Consider the following 23,232-nt stretch of genomic DNA (forward strand, 5'->3'; position numbering starts at 1 on the left):
GGTCAATTCGCTTACGTCTTAAGTCTTACTGCTTAAGTTTTTCTATGTGCCACGGCCCTTATTCTTGCTTATTACTTTCTACCAACTTCTACCAACATTAATTATGTAAAAACATGGCATTAGTACAACTGTTTATTAAGCACTCAGTGAGCGGCCGTTTGTGATTGGCATATGCTTTTCGATTTTGGAGTATACACGAATCACGAACAGTCGCTCAGTAAACGCTCAATGAAAGCTTGTCGTATTAAATGCATCCAGTTAATGATTCCTAGAAACCAAATTCTTTTATTGGATATTAGATGTCGCGTGACGGACATCAGATGCAGTAATGTTAAATAAAAGAAAAGTTAAGTCATCAATGCAGCCTATGAATTGTCCCTCAAAACCCGTAATACATTGCGAAAAACGGCGAGAGTCAATAATAATAATAGTCTACTTTATTTAGCATCTCTTTTCAATAGCGACTACGCACATCGATTCTCTGTATAGCATCCAATAGCATCATAGGTAATGAGGAACTAATGATTTAATCTTTCTTTTATCTAACCTTAAGATGCAGTGTAAATGTAAATCCTTCAAAAGATAATATTAAGGTTCATCTTGACGTGTCTTGCTGTAAATATTGAAAGTGTTTGATTGACCAATCGGGGCAATAATTTCTTTATCCTGATATATTTCTTTATCCTGATAGATAGGACACCTTATATAATGTATGGATATTATTACGATTCGTTAACGTGAGCAAGTAGTATAGCTAGGCCGGTTCTAACTAAGGTCCTCTGAGGGGGGGTGAGGGGCAAGGGGAAACCGGCGCGGCGGAGTATGACGTCACGCGGAGAGGGGGAGGGGGACCGCGGCGGAACGGTAGGCGCATGGGCCGCGGAGAGGGGGAGGGGTACCGCGGCAGAATGGTAGGCGCGGGGGCCGCGGGGAAGAGGGGACGCGAGGGTACGATGCCGCGAGTAGGTGTGACAGAGATAGCGCGAGGCGTCCGCAATGTGTAAGAGAGGAATAGCGCGAGGCGGTGCGAGAGAGAGAGAGAGAGAGAGAGAGAGAGAGCATACGCGAGGCGATCACAGGCACGAGGGAGAAGGATAGCGTCCGCATTGGTGTTGGAAAAGAATGACGTTCGCAGGAGAAAGAGATAAAGAGAGAGATAGTGCGAGGCATGCATGTAGGAAAAGGAAAGAAGAAGGTGTAGAAATAATCGATACTTTAATTATAATAATAATAATAAGTTTATTTAATAATTGTGTTTATAATTCAATGTGTGTATGTGTGTGTGTGTGTGTGTGTGTGTGTGTGCGCGCGCGCGCGTGTGTGTGTGTTAAAATAATAATAATAATAATAATAATAATAAAAATATGAAATATTTGCTGCAGGCTCCTTCTGAAACAGAAAAACATTATATTAATATAAATTTAATATTTTTTTAAATAGATACAATTAATTCTTCGAGTATTTCAATGTGATTCTCACCCATAACAAGACGTCAGCTATGTTTTATATCAAAATCCCAATCCTTGGACGTCACTATATAATGATCTCGCAGACAATGATCCAAATCTATTGTACGAGATTTCTTCAAGCCGATTGCTTGACCTGGCACCATTTGTACAATTGAAGTAACAGGAGTGTTTGTCGATAGCGCCGGGACACGGACGTCTAAGCGTTTATATTTTTTGCGTAACGAATGTCTTAAACTTTCAAGTCGCGTGATTCGGCTAGCCAGCGATTGAATTCCATGCTCCTGTTATAACATCTCGAGTCGGTACTGTTCTTCCAACTACTCGAGACATTTAAGGCATGTTCTTTCCCATAACTCACATGCACACACCGAGTTCACCTATATGAAATCCTCCCATAGAAATTGTTCTAATTCCGCAAAATGTTCGGAGTCCCCTATATTTCCTATGTTGTGCCTCCGGAGAGGCACGGTAGTTGGGATCGTTTGCCGGAAGGAATTTGGGAATTCGGGCTCCGCCTGAGAACTTCACTGTTTTTATTTGTTTAAAGATTGACACCTTTTCAGTTAAATAAATATATTAATATCTATTTTATTTGTGACTTGATTACAATGTTCCCGCACTTTCGCTCGCGTCGCGTATCACGATAACGGATATCTTAACGTGCGCGTGTCTAGAATCGAGTTTCGGTCTCGAGACTCGCCTCTCGCTTCTTCGTATATATTTCTGCCGACTGCGTGGCTATTCAATATTATAATAATTATTGATACTCGTTTTGACATTCGCGGTTGTTAGAGATATTGCTCGCGTAAAGGAATAAAGATTGCCCGCGTAATATTAATTAATGATCAAGACTGCCCGCGTAATATTAATTAATGATCAAGACTGCCCGCGTAATATTAATGGTAAAGACTGCCCGCCGTTCGTTAGCGGTGGGCCTTTTTATTAACTCCCCTTGCATCCCGGGAGGGGGTCATTTAGCGACAAGGCTGTGTGTCGTGTCGCTTGATTTTGGCAATATCCGGACGCAAGCTAAGAAGTTCTAAGTAGGACTTCTTTGCTTGCACTTTCGCAATTTCTTTATTCCTTTTTATTTCGCCTTTAAGTAGGACTTCTACGTTGCATTTTCGCAATGTCCTTCTTCCGCTTGCCCTGATTTCCGCGTTTTCGCAATGAAATGATTGTACGGTCGCTCGGGCTTAGCGCGTGGCTCGCGTTGTCAGCGCTTTGTTCGGTCAACGCTCGTAACGTGATCTGTATTCGCGTTACACGTGAGCAATCATATAAAATAATATGTATTTAGAATAATATATTTAATAATTCGTGTATAGCCTGTTCGGGCTATAACACCTATTTAAGTCTTTTCACAACACAAGTTTTGTCCAGTTTATACAGCAAATTGGGCATATATTGCAGGCATTATCTGGTACAGCGGTTTTCCACATTCTCTGCAAAACGATCTCAGGGTTAGTTCATAAATTGCACTTTCATGCTGTCGCACAACACGAATATTCGAAAATAAGTCTGAAATACGCATAAAACAGCATGTGCAAATTTTTTCGTTGTCTTCACTTTTATAATAAAAGTATATACAGCACATTTTTACCGCACCTAAACTATTTATTTCAACTCGGTATAAAGTACGTTGATTTATGTCCGTAATAACACTACTGCAATCACTATTGTAATCGGAATCCTCCGAAAGCATGCGATTTTCGTCTGATGAATCGTCCGACAAATTCTCGATTTCCATCAAGTTGTCATCTTCGAGAATGACATCCTCATCTTCAATAACAATAACTTCTTCATCAGCCATAACACATATTGTTAAGATCGTCGTAAGGATGAAGACGGTTGCGTATTATAACGTTACACACTCTTCTCGATTATATATATTTTAGTTTCATATCTTTTGTCTCCTTCTAACTGGAGTATCACGTCTCATCTACCTCATCATTTTTCTACATCTTTAGCAGAGTGTATCGAGAGAAAGATTTAAGTTTTGCAGACTGTGCATATCTATTACATCGTTTTATTCATACATAAAGAATGGGATAAATAATTAAATTCACAGATAATTAGTAAAATAACTTATTTATTACAAGCCTCGTGAAGAATATCATTTACAGCACATGTCAATAACTCGCAATCTATGAGCGATTCGCTGTTAAACATATCACTTTCATGTATAGTTTTTGCAGCGTCGCATACATTAGCGATATTATTTTGTTGTAAAACAGTTACAAATTGTTTGAATTTTTCATTTACAATATACGTATTTTCGCATAACCAGTAATACATATGATCTATACATTTTTCAAAATCGAATAAATAGAATAGAGTTGGCGGTTTCATATATAAATAATTATTGGATAATCCTATTTTTATAATATTCGAATCAGATATTTTAACCACTTTGACGAATGTCAAATCTCGAATCCGCAATGGGATTTCAGTCGATTGTAGAAGCCGTTCAATGTCCGCACGTTTCTGCATTAGCGATTTCCACGTTTCAAAAGGCAATATTATTTGATTGCCCCGATTATCGCCGAGAACCAATTCCACGCAAGATACAGCTCCAACGTTTATTCCAATGTCTAAATATTTGTACGACGTCGGGATTAAGGCGTATCGTCTTTCGAGTATACGAATCGCGCGACGAGGCTCGCATGAAATGCTAGGGAGTAAAAAAATATTATTTATATAAATATTTAAAAAATATAAAAAATATTTAAAAAGTATAAAAATATTTAAAAAAAATAAAAATTCTTCAAGTTAAAACTTACTTGTTACATTTCTTCTTCTTACACGGTGAAGTTTCATCAGCATCATGAATCGGAACGTAATAATTCATGCGGCTTCCTTCAGTGGGATACATTTTTATATGAACCTTTCGCACAAGTGGTCGATGCAATACTGAACGTATTGAACATATTTAAAATATGTAGCGTTGCAAAATTGCAATGTGGTGGGGATTATTGATGACGCGATATTTTTTTCAATTTTTCCATTCAAGCGCCGATATACGGCTGCTTCGCGATGACATCATCACCAGGTGTGAGATTTAGCCGAATGCACAAAAATGCAACGTAATATAAAATTTTTAAACGCCGATGTGCGACTGCTTCGCGATGACATCACCCATAGATATCAGATTTCAAATGCGCGTGTCAAAACACGACAAAATCCTAAAATATAAGGATAATCCTCATGATTAAATTGCACTAACATTGGACAGTTGCATGTAATTTGAAACTTTTGTGATACACCTGGGATTTGACATCATCTCTAGACGACAAAAATGCAATAATCGACATTAGTTAAAATGTATGTGACAAATCGGGAAATAAAGATTTAGATAAATACACATGATGGGAAGAGACATCGAGATAGAATATAAAATCGAGATAAAGAGGTATACCCTGTCAGTATTTTCGCTAAGAGTTCCGAGACAAAAGCTATCAATAAGCGCATCTTGTTAGCAAAAATTTTTGGCATAAATTTAGAAATATGGCGGAAAATAATGCCGAACGAATTCTGCGCGAGCAATCTGCAAGGATGAATTCGATAGAGGAATACGTTGCGTGGGAGCAACGATGCGACGAATATATCGAATCGGTGGAAGAGCAAAGTCGAATCAAACGTCCACGATTATCGATCGGGATTTGACAATCGCTGATTGCCCGAATCGTACGACTCGAGGGATTGAAGAACTCGTTACGCACGTGTTTTGTATACGCGGCTGCAGGATGCAGCACGCGACAACACGGATTGATCTGGCGAGAGATCGATACGGTATTTGAGAGCCGCATATTGACTGGTGCAGTTATAAATCATAATCACATCGAGCCTCGCCAATTTTTCGAGAACGCTAAAGACATTGTGCTCGAACACGTGCAAACCGTGCTGAACAAACACTTTAATGTGAAAATTAATACAGTGTTCAATGGTGAATTTGTGACGGGTGATAAACGAGCAAATAAAAGTATCAATACGAGAAACTATGAACTCTTTCGCACATCCGATTTACGCGAATGGTACGAGCGGCGCGTTGTCGAGCCCACTCTAGCATCGCTCGAAGAATTTCAGGAACGCGATAGCGGGTGGGCATGGTCGCGAATACTCGATTTAAATGTAAATATAAATAAATATAATCCTTTGCGCGCGGAATGTCATAAAATTACCGCGGGCGATAACGATGAAGAGAGCGGTGATCAGCGTGCAATCTAATGACAATGCGTGTTTCGCATGGTCTGTGGTTGCCGCTTTACATTCAGCCGAAAGAAACGCGGATCGGGAATCTTTGTATCCTCATTACACGACAGTGCTGAATCTTCAGGACATTGAGTTTCCAGTGACTGTGAATCAAATTAAAAAGTTCGAACTTGCTAACAATATCTCAATCAATGTATTGTAAGATGGAAGTTACATTAAGAGCACCCGTTATCAAACATACGGTTAGAACACCCGTTAGGTCTAAGATCCGTTCGAGTTCGAGATATGTCGGGCCGACGAGAGCGAATAGGGACACGCCACGAGGCATATCGATAGATATCGAACTATGAGGGAGACGAGAAGTTGAGTATAAAACTGCGTAGCTCAGCGAACAGCAGAGAGATCTGAGAGGAATCTGAAAGTAGTTGTCGAGTTAGTAAAAACGTTAATAGCAAACTCTTAGCGGTTCAGACTGTATTCTTCTTACAATAAATAAAGTGAATCTTTTAAATCTTACAACAAAATATCAGAAGTGGGATTCACCGCACTTTCAAAGAGGAACAGAATGGATCGCGCCGGTCTTGAGAATTTGACCTACGAGCAGCTAAGAGAAGAAACTCTACGTTATAGACTGCCCCTCGTAAGTGACCGCGACAAATTAATTGATCAGCTCATGTCCAATTTTGAGTGCAATAGCCCAGCAGTGGATTTACTCACGCTGGGGCAACCTCAAGGAGCAAAGCAAGCCGATCAACCGTCTGGGTCACAAGAGGAGCGGCCAGGGTCAGCAACAAATATGCTGGCGGCAACGATTTCCTCCCAATTGCAGAGAATGCAACAGGCGATGTTGCAACAGCACTAGCAACAGCAGGAGCTGCTTCGCCACATGTTGCAAGCCTTCGCAAGGAACCAGCCGCAAGCTTCGTCTCAGGAAGCAATCCCGTCTTCCCGAGAAGCACCATCTCCGATGACTCAAGATACATCATATCATTCCATTCCGCCGAACACTGCCGCCCCATCGCCATCAAATCCGAGTTCACCACATCAGTCGTCGATCGGTGCCGCACCGTCGACTTAAGCCGTCTCCATGTTAGCCTCTCAAATACCGGAATTCGGAGGCGGAGAGGATGAGAACGTGGAACTGTGGATTAAGCGCATAGAGCAGGTATCACGTATCCATAGGGCTCAGGAGGACATCACGTTCCTCGCGGCATCCAGCAGGTTAGTGAAAACGGCACGTAAATGGTTCGATTTGGGCTCAGGCTCAATGATTGAGTCCTGGACCGGCTTCAGGGAAGCCATTCTAAAGAGATTCATGAGAAAAATTCTATACCATCTAGCCATGCAAAAGGTTGAGGCGCGCAGATGGAATTATACTAAGGAATCGTTCCTGGAATACTCGATGGATAAACTGGCATTAATCGATAATCTAAATTTGTCTCAGGACAGCACCATCCACCTATTAATTAGTGGGATCGGTAGCAGATCCTTAAGAGAAATAGCAGCCTCATTAAAAGTCGATTCGGTCGATCTTTCCCTGGAATCGATGTATAGAATCACTTCGGTTTCTGGGGAGACTGACAGCAAATTGTTACAGACTAACAAGAATTCTAAATCAAAGGAGCTAGCCGACAATTGTGGATTCCGCGGAAAATCAGGGCATCTGCAAAAGGATTGCAAAAAGAGTAGCCTCTTCTGCGCCTACTGCAAAACACCGGGTCACCTTCGTGCGGACTGTTTCAAACTAAAGAGGAAGGAACAAGCGACCACGTCAGCACAAACAGCACCGGTAGCAGCAGTAACAGCAACAGGAGTCACCCCGAAGGACGAGGAGACAGTCGCTGTTCAATTCGACAACGGCAGGAATCTCACCATACCCGACGCGCTCGCTAAGATAACAAGGTTAAATATGAAAGACTGTTTATTATTCGCGCTCGTCGACACAGGCAGTCCGATTTCTTTTATAAAATCAAATGTACACAAGAAATTCTTGGATCATTCGGTCGAATTTCAAAGCCCTTCAGGTTTCTCATTTAAAGCCTTAAATAATAAACCGATTGAAGTTTTGGGATCAACAAAAGCTACATTAACATTAGAGCAATTACCTTATTTGCAGCTAGCAATAACGTTACATGTTTTAAGGGAAAAAAGTATAGCAGCGGATTTTATTATTGGTCGTGATTTCTTAAATGATCAAAAAATAACTGCGATTTTTAATCCGAGTTCGTTGAAAACAAAAGAGAATGCTCAGGATTTCCCTGTATCGCTTTTGCAATTATTAGCATGCCAAGTTACTAATTCCTTAGAGGATAGGATAGAAGATATCGTAATTGACTTTGACTTATCGGCAAAGAAAAGCTTAAAAGATTTAATATTGGACGTTAATAGCTCAACGGCAGCCGCTGTAAATGACGATTTTTCAATAAAGTCACGCTAAGAGACGACTCTGTTTACGCGTATGCCCCGCGCCGTTTCGCATGGGCAGAGAAAAACCAAATACGCGAGATTGTTGACGATCTGTTAGCTCGCGGTATTATCAAAAAAAGCATTTCACCTTACTGCGCGAGAATAGTCCCAGTTAAACGGAAAAATAAATCTTTACGATTGTGTATTGATTTACGTCCGTTAAATTCGAGAGTTTCAAAACAAAAATACCCGTTCCCGCTAATCGAAGATTGCGTAGCGCGATTAGGGAATAAAGCTGTTTTCACGCTGTTAGACTTAAAAGACGGCTTCCACTAAATTAAGGTACACAAAGATCATACTAAATATTTCGCTTTTGCGACCCCAGACGGGCAATATGAGTATACACGTTTGCCATTCGGTTATTGCGAGGCACCGGCCGAATTCCAAAAACGACTTGTGTACATACTTCAACCGTTAATAAGAGAAGACAAGGTCATTGTTTATATCGACGATATTATGATAGCGACCGAAACGGTAGAAACGAATTTAGAAATACTGCGTGAAGTATTATTTCAATTGAAGCATTATAATTTCGAATTAAATCTCGATAAATGTCAATTCCTCAAGAAAGAGATAGAATATTTAGGATATATTATATCAGCGAACAAAATCACTATAAGCTCGCAACATGTTGAAGCCATAAAAAGCTTTCCGCAACCGAAAAATGTGCTCGAAGTCCAGCGATTTCTGGGATTAGCTAATTACTTTCGTAAATTCATTAAAGGTTATACTGATAAAGCCAAACCTTTGTATAATCTGTTAAAAAAGGCAACACATTTCGATTTCGATATACACTGTGTACGGGCGCTAGAAACATTAAAAGATGAATTAACCACAAGCCCGACTCTAGCTATTTACAATCCGCAGTCGGAAACTCAATTACACACAGACGCAATTGTACAAGGATTGGGAGCGATATTATTACAGAGACAAAAAGATAATAACTGGGCTCCTATCGCGTTTTTCAGTCAAGCAACAAACCAAGCGGAAAGAAATTATCACAGTTTCGAACTCGAAATGCTTGCGATAGTCCGCGCAATAGAACGATTTCACATCTATTTATATGGAATAGAGTTTACCGTGGTAACAGATTGTAACGCGTTAGTTTTCGCCGTGAACAAAGCAAACCTAAACCCCAGAATCGCTCGGTGGACGTTAAGCCTTCAAAACTATAAGTTCAAAACGACACATAGACCAGGTCAACGTATGACACACGTCGGTGCTCTCAGTCGCCAAATAGCGTATATAGAATCAATGCCACTCGAGAGAGAACTGGAGTGTAAACAACTTCAAGACTCACAATTGAAAAGCATTGCCCAACAATTAGAGTATTCGGACAATGAAAAATTCGAGTTGATAGAGGGATTACTTCATAAAAAAGCGACTGACCGTCCACGTTTTGTCGTACCGGACTCTATGATTAACAATATAGTAAGAGTTTACCATGATGATATGGGTCATTGCGGCTTTGAAAAAACGTTTCAAGGCATATTCGCCTCCTATTGATTTCCGTTGATGCGGAAAAAAATATATGATCATATAGACAATTGTATCACTTGCCTCACGACGAATGCTTCTCGCCAGTGCTCGGATTTAGTTGCACATTTCGGCCCGATTCCGTGGCTCACGCCTATTGCCCCCTACTCACCGCTCGTGCGTTAGCGACGAGACGCCAGATACGCGTAACTAAGGAGCGCGACGCTTTGGCTCAAGAGCGTTTATATGTAAGAATGCCCAAATATAATAAATAAGACAATATTTTTTTAAATGCACCGCGAAAATTATCAAAATTCTAAAAGTTTTCTTCAATATTTTATATTTCATTGATATAAAATATTGAAGAAAAACTTTTAATTATAGAGAAGTATTGTCTTATTATTATATTTGGGCATTCTTATATACGGACGCTCCTGAGACAAAGCGTCGCGGTCCTTAGTTACGCATATCTGGCGACTCGTCGCTAACGTACAAGCGGTGAGTGGGGGGCAATAGGCGTGAACCACGGAATCGGGCCGAAATGTGCAACTAAATCCGAGCACTGCTTCTCGCCATTCCCGTGAGGGAGAAATCCAAGATACCGGGCAATCATCCAAACCATTCGAGACTTTACACATAGATCATTTTGGCCCCTTGCAACAGACAGAAGACGGCTTTAAACATATTCTGGTTATAGTGGATTCATTCACAAGATTTACATGGCTTTTTCCTACAAAATCTACATGCACGAAAGAAGTAATTAAACATCTGAAGTCGGTACTCAACATTTTTGGTAACCCGAGTGAAATAGTTTCGGATAGAGGAACGGCCTTCGCATCTAATGAATTTGCTCATTTTTTAGAATCTTTAAAAATTAAACACCGTCAAGTTGCTGTTGCGGCCCCGTGGGCTAACGGCCTAGTAGAAAGAATAAATAGATTTCTTAAATCTACACTTAAAAGGTTGGTTGATTCTCCGAATGATTGGAAAGAGAAATTAGATAAGGCACAGTATGTGATAAACAACACTAGTCATTCTGCGATTAAGTGTACACCGAGTAAACTACTTTTAGGGTATGACAATAGGAATAACGCAGACAAAAACCTCGTGGAATTAATTCAAAAAAATGCGGGTATAGAAGATAATTTAAATCGAGAATCGAATTATAAGACTGCAGAGGAAGCAACTAAGTCGCTTCGTGACTATAATAAAAAATATTACGATAATAGGCACGCAAAGGCAACTAAATATAAAACTAACGAGTACGTGATGATTCGGGATCTCCAGGTAAAGCCGGGTCAAAGCGCCAAATTGAAACCGGGCTACAAGGGACCTTACGTCATAACTAAAGTATTAGACAAAAATAGGTACGTCGTACAAGACATACCAGGTTTTAACGTATCCTCCAGGCCCTATAATTCAATCCTCTCACCAGATAAACTAAAACCATGGGTAAAACCATTGTAACAAACTAGTATAAGGACGCCATAGACTGAAAAATATTCCGCACGAACACTTAATAAATAAGGCGATTAATATGTTCAAAAGATTGTATTAGATTAAGTCATTCGAGATGAATAACTCGTCAGGATGGTCGAGCTGTAAGATGGAAGTTACATTAAGAGCACCCGTTATCAAACATGCGGTTAGAACACCCGTTAGGTCTAAGATCCGTTCGAGTTCGAGATATGTCGGGCCGACGAGCGAATAGGGACACGCCACGAGGCATATCGATAGATATCGAACTATGAGGGAGACGAGAAGTTGAGTATAAAACTGCGTAGCTCAGCGAACAGCAGAGAGATCTGAGAGGAATCTGAAAGTAGTTGTCGAGTTAGTAAAAACGTTAATAGCAAACTCTTAGCGGTTCAGACTGTATTCTTCTTACAATAAATAAAGTGAATCTTTTAAATCTTACAGTATATAGTATCGAGGGAAAGAACATTGTCCGGATACGTCTGAGTGAGTTAAAAAGAGACAAACACGTCAACTTGCTGTACGTGGAAGATAACAACGTTGGACATTTCGCGCGGATCAAGAATCTATCCCGCCTCGTGAGCTCGCAATTGAGCAAAAAAGAACACAAGAAATATATCTGCGATTGGTACGTATATATTTAATAAAATACATTGCAGAAATAATACAAAAAAAAAAATTATTTCTTTTACAGATGTTTGCACTACTTTGGCTCGAACGACAAATTACAGTCACATACGGTAGACTGTCAAGAGATGAACGAGTGCGCTATCCGATTACCGAGCGATAAGGATAAGTGGCTCACGTTCAACAACTATAATCGGAAAGAGTGGCTTCCTTTCGTCGTGTACGCCGACTTGGAGTGCGTTTTAGAGAAGACGGAGGAAGAGAGAAACTACCAACATCACAAAGTATTTAGCATAGCATATTATGTACATTGTTCGTACGATAATTCGTTATCCGCGTATCATTCCCGTCGCGATATCGATTGCATATGGTTCGTCGAAGAACTTAAAAATTTAGCACTGCGTGTAAAAAGTATTTTATCAGCTAATGTCCCCATGGTAAATTTAACATCTGATGAATGTGAAAATTTTCATAGCGCGACACAATGTCACATTTGCGAGAAACCATTCGTACAAGACGATACACGCGTACGCGATCATTGCCATCTGACCGTGCGGTTGAGAGGTCCCGTGCATTCAAATTGTAATCTAAATTATAAAGATTCTTTTTGCATTCCATTAGTTTTTCATAATTTATCCGGTTACGATGCACATTTTATTATCAAGGAAATAGCTACAGCGTTCGAAGGGGAAATTGAAATACTTCCAATAACAAAAGAAAAATATATATCATTTACGAAAAATGTTAAACTTGCCGAAGAGAAATCGAAAAATAATATTAAATTGCGTTTTATCGATTCGTATAAATTTCTTACAACCAGTCTCGATAAATTGGCATCATTCTTGAATAAAGACAAACTCACAATTTTAAAATCTGAATTTAAAAATTTACCGAACGACGATTTCAATTTATTAACATGGAAGGGCGTCTTTCCGTACAAATATATTGACTGCGTCGACAGGTTGCAAGATACGTGTTTACCACCGCACGAATCATTTTACAGTTCCTTGACCGGTGACACGATATCGGAGAGCGATTATGCGCATGCCGAGAACGTGTGGAAGCGGTTCTCCATTCGAACGCTGGGCGTATATAGCGACTTGTATCTCAAAATTGATGTCTTGTTATTAGCAGATATTTTTGAAAATTTCCGCGAGAGTTGTATTAAAAGTTATGGGCTCGACCCCGCGTATTACTAGACTCTTCCCGGATACACGTGGGACGCCATGTTGAAGCATACAAATATTACATTCGAATTGCTTACGAATATCGACATGATTTTATTTATCGAACGCGGAATACGCAGCGGTTTGAGTCAATGTTCCAACAGATACGCACATGCTAATAACAAGTATATGCAGTCGTACGATCCATCGAAACCTTCAGCATATCTCACATACTTTGATGTAAATAATTTGTACGGATGGGCAATGTGTCAACCCTTGCCCTATGCAGATTTTCGATGGGTCGACGACGTATCCAATTTTGATACATAATCGATCGCGCTCGATTCGCCTATAGGCTACATCCTTGAAGTCGATCTCGAGTATCCGCAACATATTCACGATGCGCACACTGACCTACCGTTTTGCCCGACACGCGACAAACCAACTGGTAAGCGGCAGGATAAGCTGCTCGCAACCTTATACGATAAGAAGCGTTACGTAATACATTATCGCAACCTGCAGCAATGCACGCGACACGGGCTTCGAGTTACAAAAATACATCGAATATTACAGTTTTCGCAGTCTCCATGGCTTCGCAGTTATATCAAACTCAATACACAATTCCGAACACTCGCGAAAAATGATTTTGAAAAAAATTTATATAAATTAATGAATAATGCTGTATTTGGCAAAACGAAAATGTGCGCAATCATGTTAATATTAAGCTCGTGACACATTGGGATGGAAGATATGGCGCAGAGGCGATGATCGCAAAACCAAATTTTCATAGTAGAAGCGTGTTTTCGGAGAATCTGATCGCCGTTGAATTGAGCAATCTCGAGGTGAAATTTAATAAACCAATCTACGTGGGTATGTGTATATTCGACATATCCAAGACATGTTTGTACGAGTTTCACCACGATTATATGATACCTATGTATCGAGAGAAATGTAAAGTCATGTACACCGGCACCGACAGTCTCATATATCACATCGAGCGTGAAGATGTATATGAGAATATAAAGCGCAACGTCAACAGATTCGATACCAGCGATTATGCGGTGGACAATGTGTACGGTATACCGCTCACGAATAAAAAGATACCGGGTTTAATGAAGGATGAAAATAATGGCGCCATCATGACCGAATTCGTCGGGCTTAGGGCAAAAATGTACGCGTTGCGAGTAGATGGTAAGAAAGACACGAAAAAGGTAAAAGGCGTTAAGAGTAACGTCGTCGCGAGAACGATAACGTTCAACGATTACACGCGGTGTTTGAACGATGAGATTGAAATGACGCGTCAGCAGTCTTGTATAAGATCTAAATTACACGAAGTATACACTATTCGCGAGACAAAAATTGCTCTAAGTCCGTATGATGACAAGCGGTATATCGTACCCCAAACCACCGACACGCTACCGTGGGGGCATTATAAAATATCGTTGTAAATAAAAAGCATGTATATTTATTGTAAATAAAAAATTACGTATATTTATTGTAAATTATATGTATATTTTATAAAGTGTACAATTTTGTTTATATATTTGTAAAATATCTTTAATATTATGTATTATCGTTAACATATTTATAATATATTATTTTTATGTATCCAAGAATTGTGCGTTGCATCAAATCCCAGCCATTTCATATAAACCTCGTCGCCCTTTTTGCGTATTACCTTTTCCACGAGATGTATGTCGGGATTAGCAACGCGTTGTAACTCGTATTTGTAAAATCCGCCGGCGACGGGATTTGCTCGCGAATCTTTGAGTACGTAGGTCACGAGATTAGTTTTCTGCACTTTAACGATCTTAAACACTTCGGTCGATCAATTTGGCGTGTAACCTTGTCAAAGATGGTCTTGAATTTACTCACGCGTACCGGATCGCCTACTTTGAATCTTGCTAATATTTCATTGTCGTGGGCATTGTTGCCGGCTTGACGCGAAGCTTCCAGCAATCGCATGCGATCTACCAACTCGTTGGGATCATTCCAATGCACGTAATCGATTAACGTCATAGCGCTCGGTATGTTTATACCTATTCCCGCTTTTTTATTAGAGATTAATAGAGCTATTATATTTTTATACTTGTATCCCTTGTTACTTAACATTGGATTACGCATATCATTGCCACGTCTATGCGCATTTGTCGCCAGTAATATACTTTTGTATTTAATTTTATTATTGTCATTGTATACGTCACCGTCGGGTATTCTATTGAAAATCAACTCGTAGAGACCTGGTGTTCCCACGTATCTTATTCCACCGATACTTATATTGTCATCTTTATCCACATCAAAAATTTTATCACCAAGCATCATTCCTTCGTTGCAAAATACATAATTCATACTGTTATTTTTATCTTGACTCAAAATAGCTCCCACATATTTTTGCTCTAGTAGACCCGGATGTGTGCGCAATGTATTTTGACCCTCGGACGTTTGTAGCAGATGTTGAACCGATATCACAAGCGTTTCAGGCGTGGTTTCGAAAACTTCTTCCACATACGGAGACGATCTTACGTGCAATATTTGACTCGATTATACATCTTTTATCGGAGTAGAAGTAACCACATTCGATAATTGTTTGATTCGCTTACGTTTCGATTGATTTGGAGTAGAAGTTATTTGCGAATCGTTCAATGATATATTTGACCTTGTTCGCTTTGTTCCAGACTCTTTTTTCAGATGCTTGTCTTCGAGTATACTCGATGGTTCGATTTTTGCTCCATTAGATTCCACATTGATTGTATTTTCGACAAGTTGTTTTAGAGGTTCGATAATTGGTTTAAAGTGCCTCTCCAATGCGACATCTTCCTCCATTTGACCGGTTTTTGAAGAACGATATTTTTTGCGGATTGATTCGCTCGTTTCTACAATCTCTCTCGCAATCTTCTCACGATCGTCACTGTCAATCGTCGTCGTCATGTTGCGCTCGGACGAAAATTTTTAGACGTTGCTCGATCGATGTATCGATAACGACTAACCACTTTACGGTATTGCAAAATCGTTAAATCCTTTTCCATATCTTCCATTAGTCCGTAAACTGTCTTTATCAATCACTATAAATCCATACTTGTGTTGCCAGCATTTCTGACAGAATGCGTGAAAATTGCCGTAAGACATGTCAGTATTTACATGATCGTTGTATATATGTTTCAAGTTTGTACCATCTTGTTTAAATAAAATCAGTAAATTTGCATTGTCCCGTATAAGATGCTTGGGTACCTTGGCATACGTTTGACAAAGATAGAAACAGTCGACACTCGAGTGTCGACCCATTGCAAAGTACTCTCTTATCGTATCTTGCTTATCGCACGCCACGTCGTCAAAGATAAAAATGGAATTCGGAAGCGCTTCGCTCGGTGGAATAACGTCACTATTATTAGAGAATGTAAAATAACCAATTTCATCGATCGATAATAGCAAATTTTCCAAGTATCGATATTTCGGTTGTTGAAGCGATTTCGAATATACGTACACATTCTCGAAATGTACATGTTAAGGTACGGTGGAAATCATTTATATCTCGATTGGATTGCACAATAGAATAAAGGTTTTATTTTAACGTTATTACGAAAGATACAATAGCCGGCACGCCACGGCAAGCAAGAGAAGAAGGCACTGTAGCCAACGTATACACATGTACGAGAACAAGCGCTGCCAACTTATACTTGGCGTGCCGTATATGCCCGGAAAATTTAAAAGTTGCGTAGTCTAGCCAATCAACTTCAACAGTACACCGTGTGGACTTTCTATCAAACTTATCAACACGTTAGTCTTACCACAATTCGAAGGACCGCAAATGATACCGCGTATAGTAGTTGGTAGCATGTTTCCATGCTTGCGTATTTCTTTCTCGGACATTACTCGTGTTTTATCATCAAAATTTATCACTTTGATTATTGTCATATTGTTTATAATGGCGCACCGAATCGAAACCGCTCAGTCTCAAAAATGTTTCTTCTTCTATCGGTTGACAGCGATATTCTCGAGCTTACCACCGAGCAGTTACAGATTATCCCCAAGATTGTTTTACTGTGAGACTTTGGTAGCTACGTGGAACAATTGTGGGACAAGCTTCCCGAACATATAAAAGCTGACTCAGAGGTTCAACAGTATCGTCGATGGGCGCGACATTATAATTTGTCGTGGCAGCAAACACATTTCGACGGTCCAACACCGTTAATAAAAAATTGTGACAAATGTCAGCAAAAATTATAAGAGGTAGCGGTTTGTTAAATCGTGCGATAAACGCACTTCCTATCGAATTACATATTCCAGGCTATCAGTTTTGCGGACCGGAAACTCATTTAGAAACACGATTGGCTAGAGGCGATCGAGGTATCAATCCATTGGATGCCGCGTGTCGCGAGCACGATATAGCTTATTCCCGAAGCAACGACCTCGGTCAACGATACGTTGCGGATAATATACTCGCCACGAAAGCGCGAACGCGTATTACCGCGAGAGATTCGACTCTTGGCGAAAGAGCAGCCGCTACAGCTGTTTGGGCGGCTATGAAGGCAAAGACAAAATTCGGTATGGGACTGAAAACAAAAAAATCATCGATGAAGAAAAAGACTGCGAAAAAACGAATACTTCCTATAGCGAAGCGCGGTGGTATCTTACCAATTTTACCATTATTGGGAGTTCTCGGTTCGTTGGCTGGCGGAATAGCGGGAATCGCGAAGGCGGTGAACGATAGCAAGGCGACGCAACGTCAGCTCGAAGAAATGCAGCGTCATAATCGCGCCATGAAAGGTCACGGACTTTATCTCGCTTCATACAAGCGTGGACGAGGGTTCTCAACAGCAGCCAAGAAAAAAAAAGTCAAAATAAAAATGCCTGCCGGTGTAACAACCAATGTACAATTGGAACAGCTTGCAAGACGTATGCGTATACAATTTTTTAGAGGTGTTTTCATGCGCAATAATTTACCGATAAACGGTGTACGACGAAATGAGAGCGGTATCATCAATTTGGATGACGTCGATGGTTCCGGTACTCATTGGGTTGCGTATGCAAAGAGGGGAGATCGTGTAGTATATTTCGATAGTTTTGGAAATCTGCGATCGCCCAAGGAATTAGTGCGATATTTTGGACAGAATATTGCAAATATAGAATACAATCACACGGCCTATCAAAATTATAATCAAAGTATTTGTGGACAATTGTGTCTTAGATTTATTCAAACGGTCGATGATCGATATGAATTTAAGAGGATGCCGGATTACCGACAGAATGCGAATATTAGTAGGATTGCAAAATCTTTTTGTTGATTATAGATATCAACAAATCCTTTTCCACAATTAAGGTACACATAATAACGGAGTGCGGAGTTTAACATTTCATATGAAAAGTTGAAAAAAATGAGAAAATTACAGTTTTGTTATCGGCTTCTGCCGTCAACATTTACTTAATATAACAAATTTGTAATCTGTACGTGCCTAATCAGTGAACTCCGCACTCGGCATTTCATCAAAGAGTATAAGTGAACTTAGAGAAGTGAATTTAGAAGCTTTATAAAAAAGATTTTACGATGCTACACTTTCGTGTATATGTGTGTGTGCGAGATCGAGACTCAAGAGTAAAACAGAGCAGTAGATTAGTTGCGTGATGTCGCGATAGACGGAGCTGCAATCTTACATGACAAGGACAGACATAATCGTACTACCTTTGTCTCTTTCATGCGTGTAGAGTAATATATATGTACGCACTAACATTATTGCAGTATCTTTTTTCTCTCGATCATACGCTCTGTCTCTTTCTAATCGCTCGCTCGCTCGCTCGCTATGTACTACGTATCGCTTAGCTTCATGTTCCTCGCATATTTACTTACGCGTTCACTCGCGCTTCTCTCTCTCTCTCTCTGTCTGTCTGTCTGTCTCTCTCTCTCTCTCTCTCTCTCTCTCTCTCTCTCTCTTTCTGCTCGTTCATTATTGTATTCTTTTATTTCCATTATTATATTCTTTTATTTGCTCAACTTTTATTCTTTCTATTCTCGTCTCCCTACATGAAAATAAATAAATTTATTTATTTATGTTTATTTGATACATCATAAATAAGATACACAAGTTATTTTCTTTTTCTATTTAACTATAGTTAAATACAACACATGTACATACAAAAATATACATAATTAAATACTTTTTCTATTTATGACATACACAATATCTCATTTATGTTGTATAAAATAAAGACGAATAAATTAATGTATTATTATGTAGGAAGACAAGAATAGAAAGAATAAAAGTCGAAGAAATAAAAGAATATAATAATGGGGATGAGAGAGAAAGAATACAATAAAGAACAAGGAGCAAGCGAGATGACAAACATCAAAGAGTTCCGAAGTCTCGCTCGCGAGGCTCTCTTTATTTATAATATCTCGGGTTACATATCGTTTGTAAAATTTCTGTTTTTCGTATTTTATGGATATCAAAATAATTCTAATAGATTAATGAGATTCTTGCGATTAAAATAATACTAAACATGACATAAATCGGATAATTTTTAATCAATTATGTTATTAAAATTATGATTACTTATTTCATTTAAAATTATCCGATTTATATCATATTTGGTGTTATTTTAATCGCAAGAATCTCATTATTCCATTATAATTATTTTTATACTAATAAAATACAATATGAAAAAGTTTCAGTTTTTATTTTATAAGATGTTTATATATAGTAGGTAAGGAAAGATCCCCGCGCGATGCTGGAGAGTCGACAAAAGCGAAAGCGAGAAAAAATGAAGGAGCAAGCGAGACGACAAATATCGAAGAGTTCCGAAGTCTCGCTCGTGAGGCTCCCTTTATCTATAATCTTTCACGTTAGATTAATATACATAAATTATTATAAAATTTATACATATATATACACAGGGTGTCCGGCGTCAATCGCTTCACTCGTGTACAGGTAGAGCAGATGAAATCGAGAAGAAAAGTCCTTTACCTTTTTTTTCTATAACACTTAATAAAAGAGTTATTATTGAGTAAAGTCTAGCCAATCAGCGCCGACCTTTAGCCGGGCGCACGTCAATGAGCCGCGCGCTGTGAAGTGTGCAGCGGCGCACACTATCAGGCGCGCGGTTCACCGACGTGCGCATGGCTAAAGATCGGCGCTGATTGGCTAGACTTTACTCAATAATAACTCTTTTATTAAGTGTTATATAAAAAATTGGTACAGGACTTTTCTTCTCGGTTTCACCTGCTCTACCTGCACATGACCGGTGATGCGGTTGACGCCGGACACCCTGTATATATATGTCATGTTACTATAGAAAATCAAATGTCTGTATTTCGCATTTTATATATCCGAAAATAATTTAAATGCATTAATTATATTATTGTGATTAAAATGACACGTCGTAAAATATTAATAAATAATGTTTTTATGTATCGAATTAATTTTAATCAATATGAAAATAACTTTTTATTCGGTTACAGAATATTCGTTTATAAAGATGCGCATTTGTTTTTATTATTACGCGATATTTGTAGCATGCATGTATCTAAGTATGTATGTCGTATCGAGGAATAAGGCGACTGTACTATTCACACGCACACAGCCAGGCACATGCGATAATATCAGTGCGCGGCAGTACTCAGTCTCAGTCTCAGTCAGGCGTGTTGTGTACATACGCGTAACGAGAGATAACCGCAAAAGTGTGCTCAACCATTATAACGCGTTATAACGCGTCGAATTTAAAAAACGAGTGTTGTGTGTTCATATAATGGGGCGAAAATGTAATGAGAAACGCTTACCTCGCTTTGCCCGCAGACTTTCTTTAAAAAGAATAAGGGTCAAAAGGTTAGTATATTTATATACCATCATTCTAGAAGGAATTGTTTTAATGTATACTATATACTAATATGTCGCTAGATATAATTGAATTCTTTTTCCGTGCAGTTTACACAAAAATATAAATATGATAATGTAATATTATATAAAAATGTAATATTTCAAATTTCTTTTTTTATTTTTTGATTACATCTTTAAAGCAATTCCTAAATAGAAAACAACATAAAGACATTTGTATATAAAAAAATTGTAACAAAAAATTAATCTTTAAATATAGAATTTAGAATTACTACAATACATGAACATACACATTATATGTATATGATGCACATAGTATTTAGTACTCATATAGTATTTTTGTTATAAAGAAATGGGCAGACATGGGCAAAAAAAAGAAAGAGAGAGAGAGAGTGAGAGGGGGAGGGAGAGGGAGAGGGAGGGAGGGAGGGAGGGAGGGAGGGAGGGAGGGAGGGAGAGGGAGGGAGGGAGGGAGGGAGGGTGGGAGGGTGGGAGGGAGGGAGGGAGGGGGAGAGAGAGAGAGAGGGAGAGAGAGAGAGAGAGAGAGAGAGAGAGAGAGAGAGAGAGAGAGAGAGAGAGAGAGAGAATAGGAATGAGTAAGCGAGGGAATAGCTGTACAACGATATATCGATTAATAATTCACATCAGCCGCTAAACATTAGTGAGCATAAAGTATTGCTACGGAGAAAGATCCAACTATTTCTTTTTTTTTCTTACTTTTGGCACTTGTATAGACACTTGCTCACTTACACTCATATCCTCTTTCTCTTTACCCATTCTTCTCTGTCCATCTCTTTCTGATCCGAGCATACTATATGTGTGTTATATATTATCTATATGCGATCTATTCGTGAACTGGTTGTAAATATTTCATACCAGATGCGGTTTGCATGTGCGCTCTAAATATTGCCGAAATATTTGTTCCCAGAAACGATCTTTTCGTGAACTGGTTGTAAATATTTCATACCAGATGCGGTTTTGCATAATATATTTTGCATTATTATTTGCTTTCCATTATATCTATTTAGCAAACAAGTCATAAATTGTGACTTGTAGAAAATTATACACAAATATTGCTAATATCCTTATATAGATATACAATATATACAATATATATATATATATATATATATATATATATATATATATATATAATAAATATCGTTGGAAAGAAACGCCTAAATGCAAATTTAAATCGGAGAGACGAAATATGTCAGATTAAGATATAAAAAAAACTCAAAAAGTACTTAATAAAAAATATTTTATTATAGTGTTTTGAAAAGCTCTCGAGATAAACTACAAGAATATGCAATAAAAAGTAGGGGTTTCCATTAAAAAGATTCAAGGTGACTTTGTCCTGATCTTGGCGACGCTACCCAATGTCAAACTTATAGTATCTAATAAATAGATCTTTTGAAACCCTACAACTTTTATTTGAAACATTTTTTTCTAAAATGCTTAGTTTTTCAGATATTTCACCGTCCCGGTACTTTTTATACACCCTGTATATATATATATATATATATATGGTATATTAATTTCATATCTTTTGTCTCCTTCTAACTAGAGTATCATGTCTCATCTATTTCATCATTTTTCTACATTTTTAGCAGAATGCACAAAAAATGAAATTCTAAATTTTTCAACTGTTGATGTACAGCAGCTTCGGGATGATATCATCCTCAGATATTAAAATCCAAACACCCGTGTCAAAACATGACAAAATCGTGAAATGTAAAAATAATTATCAAGGTTAAATTGTGCTAATATACAACTAATTTGAAACTTTTGTAATGCATCTGAGTTGAGATGACATCACTACTAGGTGTGAAATTTAGCTAAATGCACACAAAAACATGCAATGTAATATAAAATTTTCAAGCGCCGATGTGCGGCTACTTTGCGATGACATCACTCCAGATATCAGAATCCAAACGCGCGTGTCAAAACATGACAAAATCGTGAAATATAAGTGTAATCCTCATGCTTAAATTGCACTAACATACTTGGATAACTGCATGTAATTTGAAACTTTGGCAATACACCTTGACTGAGATGACATCATCTCCAGAGACAAAAATTACAAAAATCGACAGTTAATCAAAATGTACGTGACAAACCGCGGAATAAAGATTTAGTTGAAATATGATACACAGGATGGAAAGAGACATCAAGATAGAATATAAAATCATGGTAAAGAGACACATCCTGTCAATATTCTTGCTAGGAGTTCCGACACAAGAACTATTAATAAGCGCATCTTGTTAGCAGAAAGTTTTGGCATAAATTTGGAAATATGGCGGAAAACAGTGCCGAACGAAATCTGCGTGAGCAATCTGCAAAAGTGAATTCGATAGAGGAATACGATACGTGTGAGCAACGATGCGACGAATATATCGAATTGTTCGGGCAATCAGCGATTGTCGGGATTCGACAACCGCTGATTGCCCGAATCGCGTGACTCGAGGGATTGAAGAACTCGTTACACAGGCGTTTTGTACATGCGGGTGTAAGATG

General features: G+C 38.7%; 1 protein-coding gene across 1 annotated transcript; it reads left to right on the top strand.

The window, feature by feature from the left end:
* Nucleotides 1-6,424: 6,424 nt before the first annotated feature.
* LOC138941701 (uncharacterized) lies at nucleotides 6,425-13,222 on the top strand. The gene is given in 6 exon segments (XM_070311559.1): nucleotides 6,425-8,101; nucleotides 8,104-8,289; nucleotides 8,473-9,633; nucleotides 10,321-11,075; nucleotides 11,182-11,268; nucleotides 12,926-13,222. Coding segments are annotated over 6 exon segments (3,819 nt in total). The 5' UTR covers nucleotides 6,425-6,768.
* Nucleotides 13,223-23,232: the final 10,010 nt, after the last annotated feature.

Source organism: Polyergus mexicanus, unplaced genomic scaffold, assembly GCF_030449975.1.
Source record: "Polyergus mexicanus isolate NDT 795.1 unplaced genomic scaffold, iyPolMexi1.0 SCAF_2, whole genome shotgun sequence".
In the NCBI taxonomy this organism is placed as follows: domain Eukaryota; kingdom Metazoa; phylum Arthropoda; class Insecta; order Hymenoptera; family Formicidae; genus Polyergus; species Polyergus mexicanus.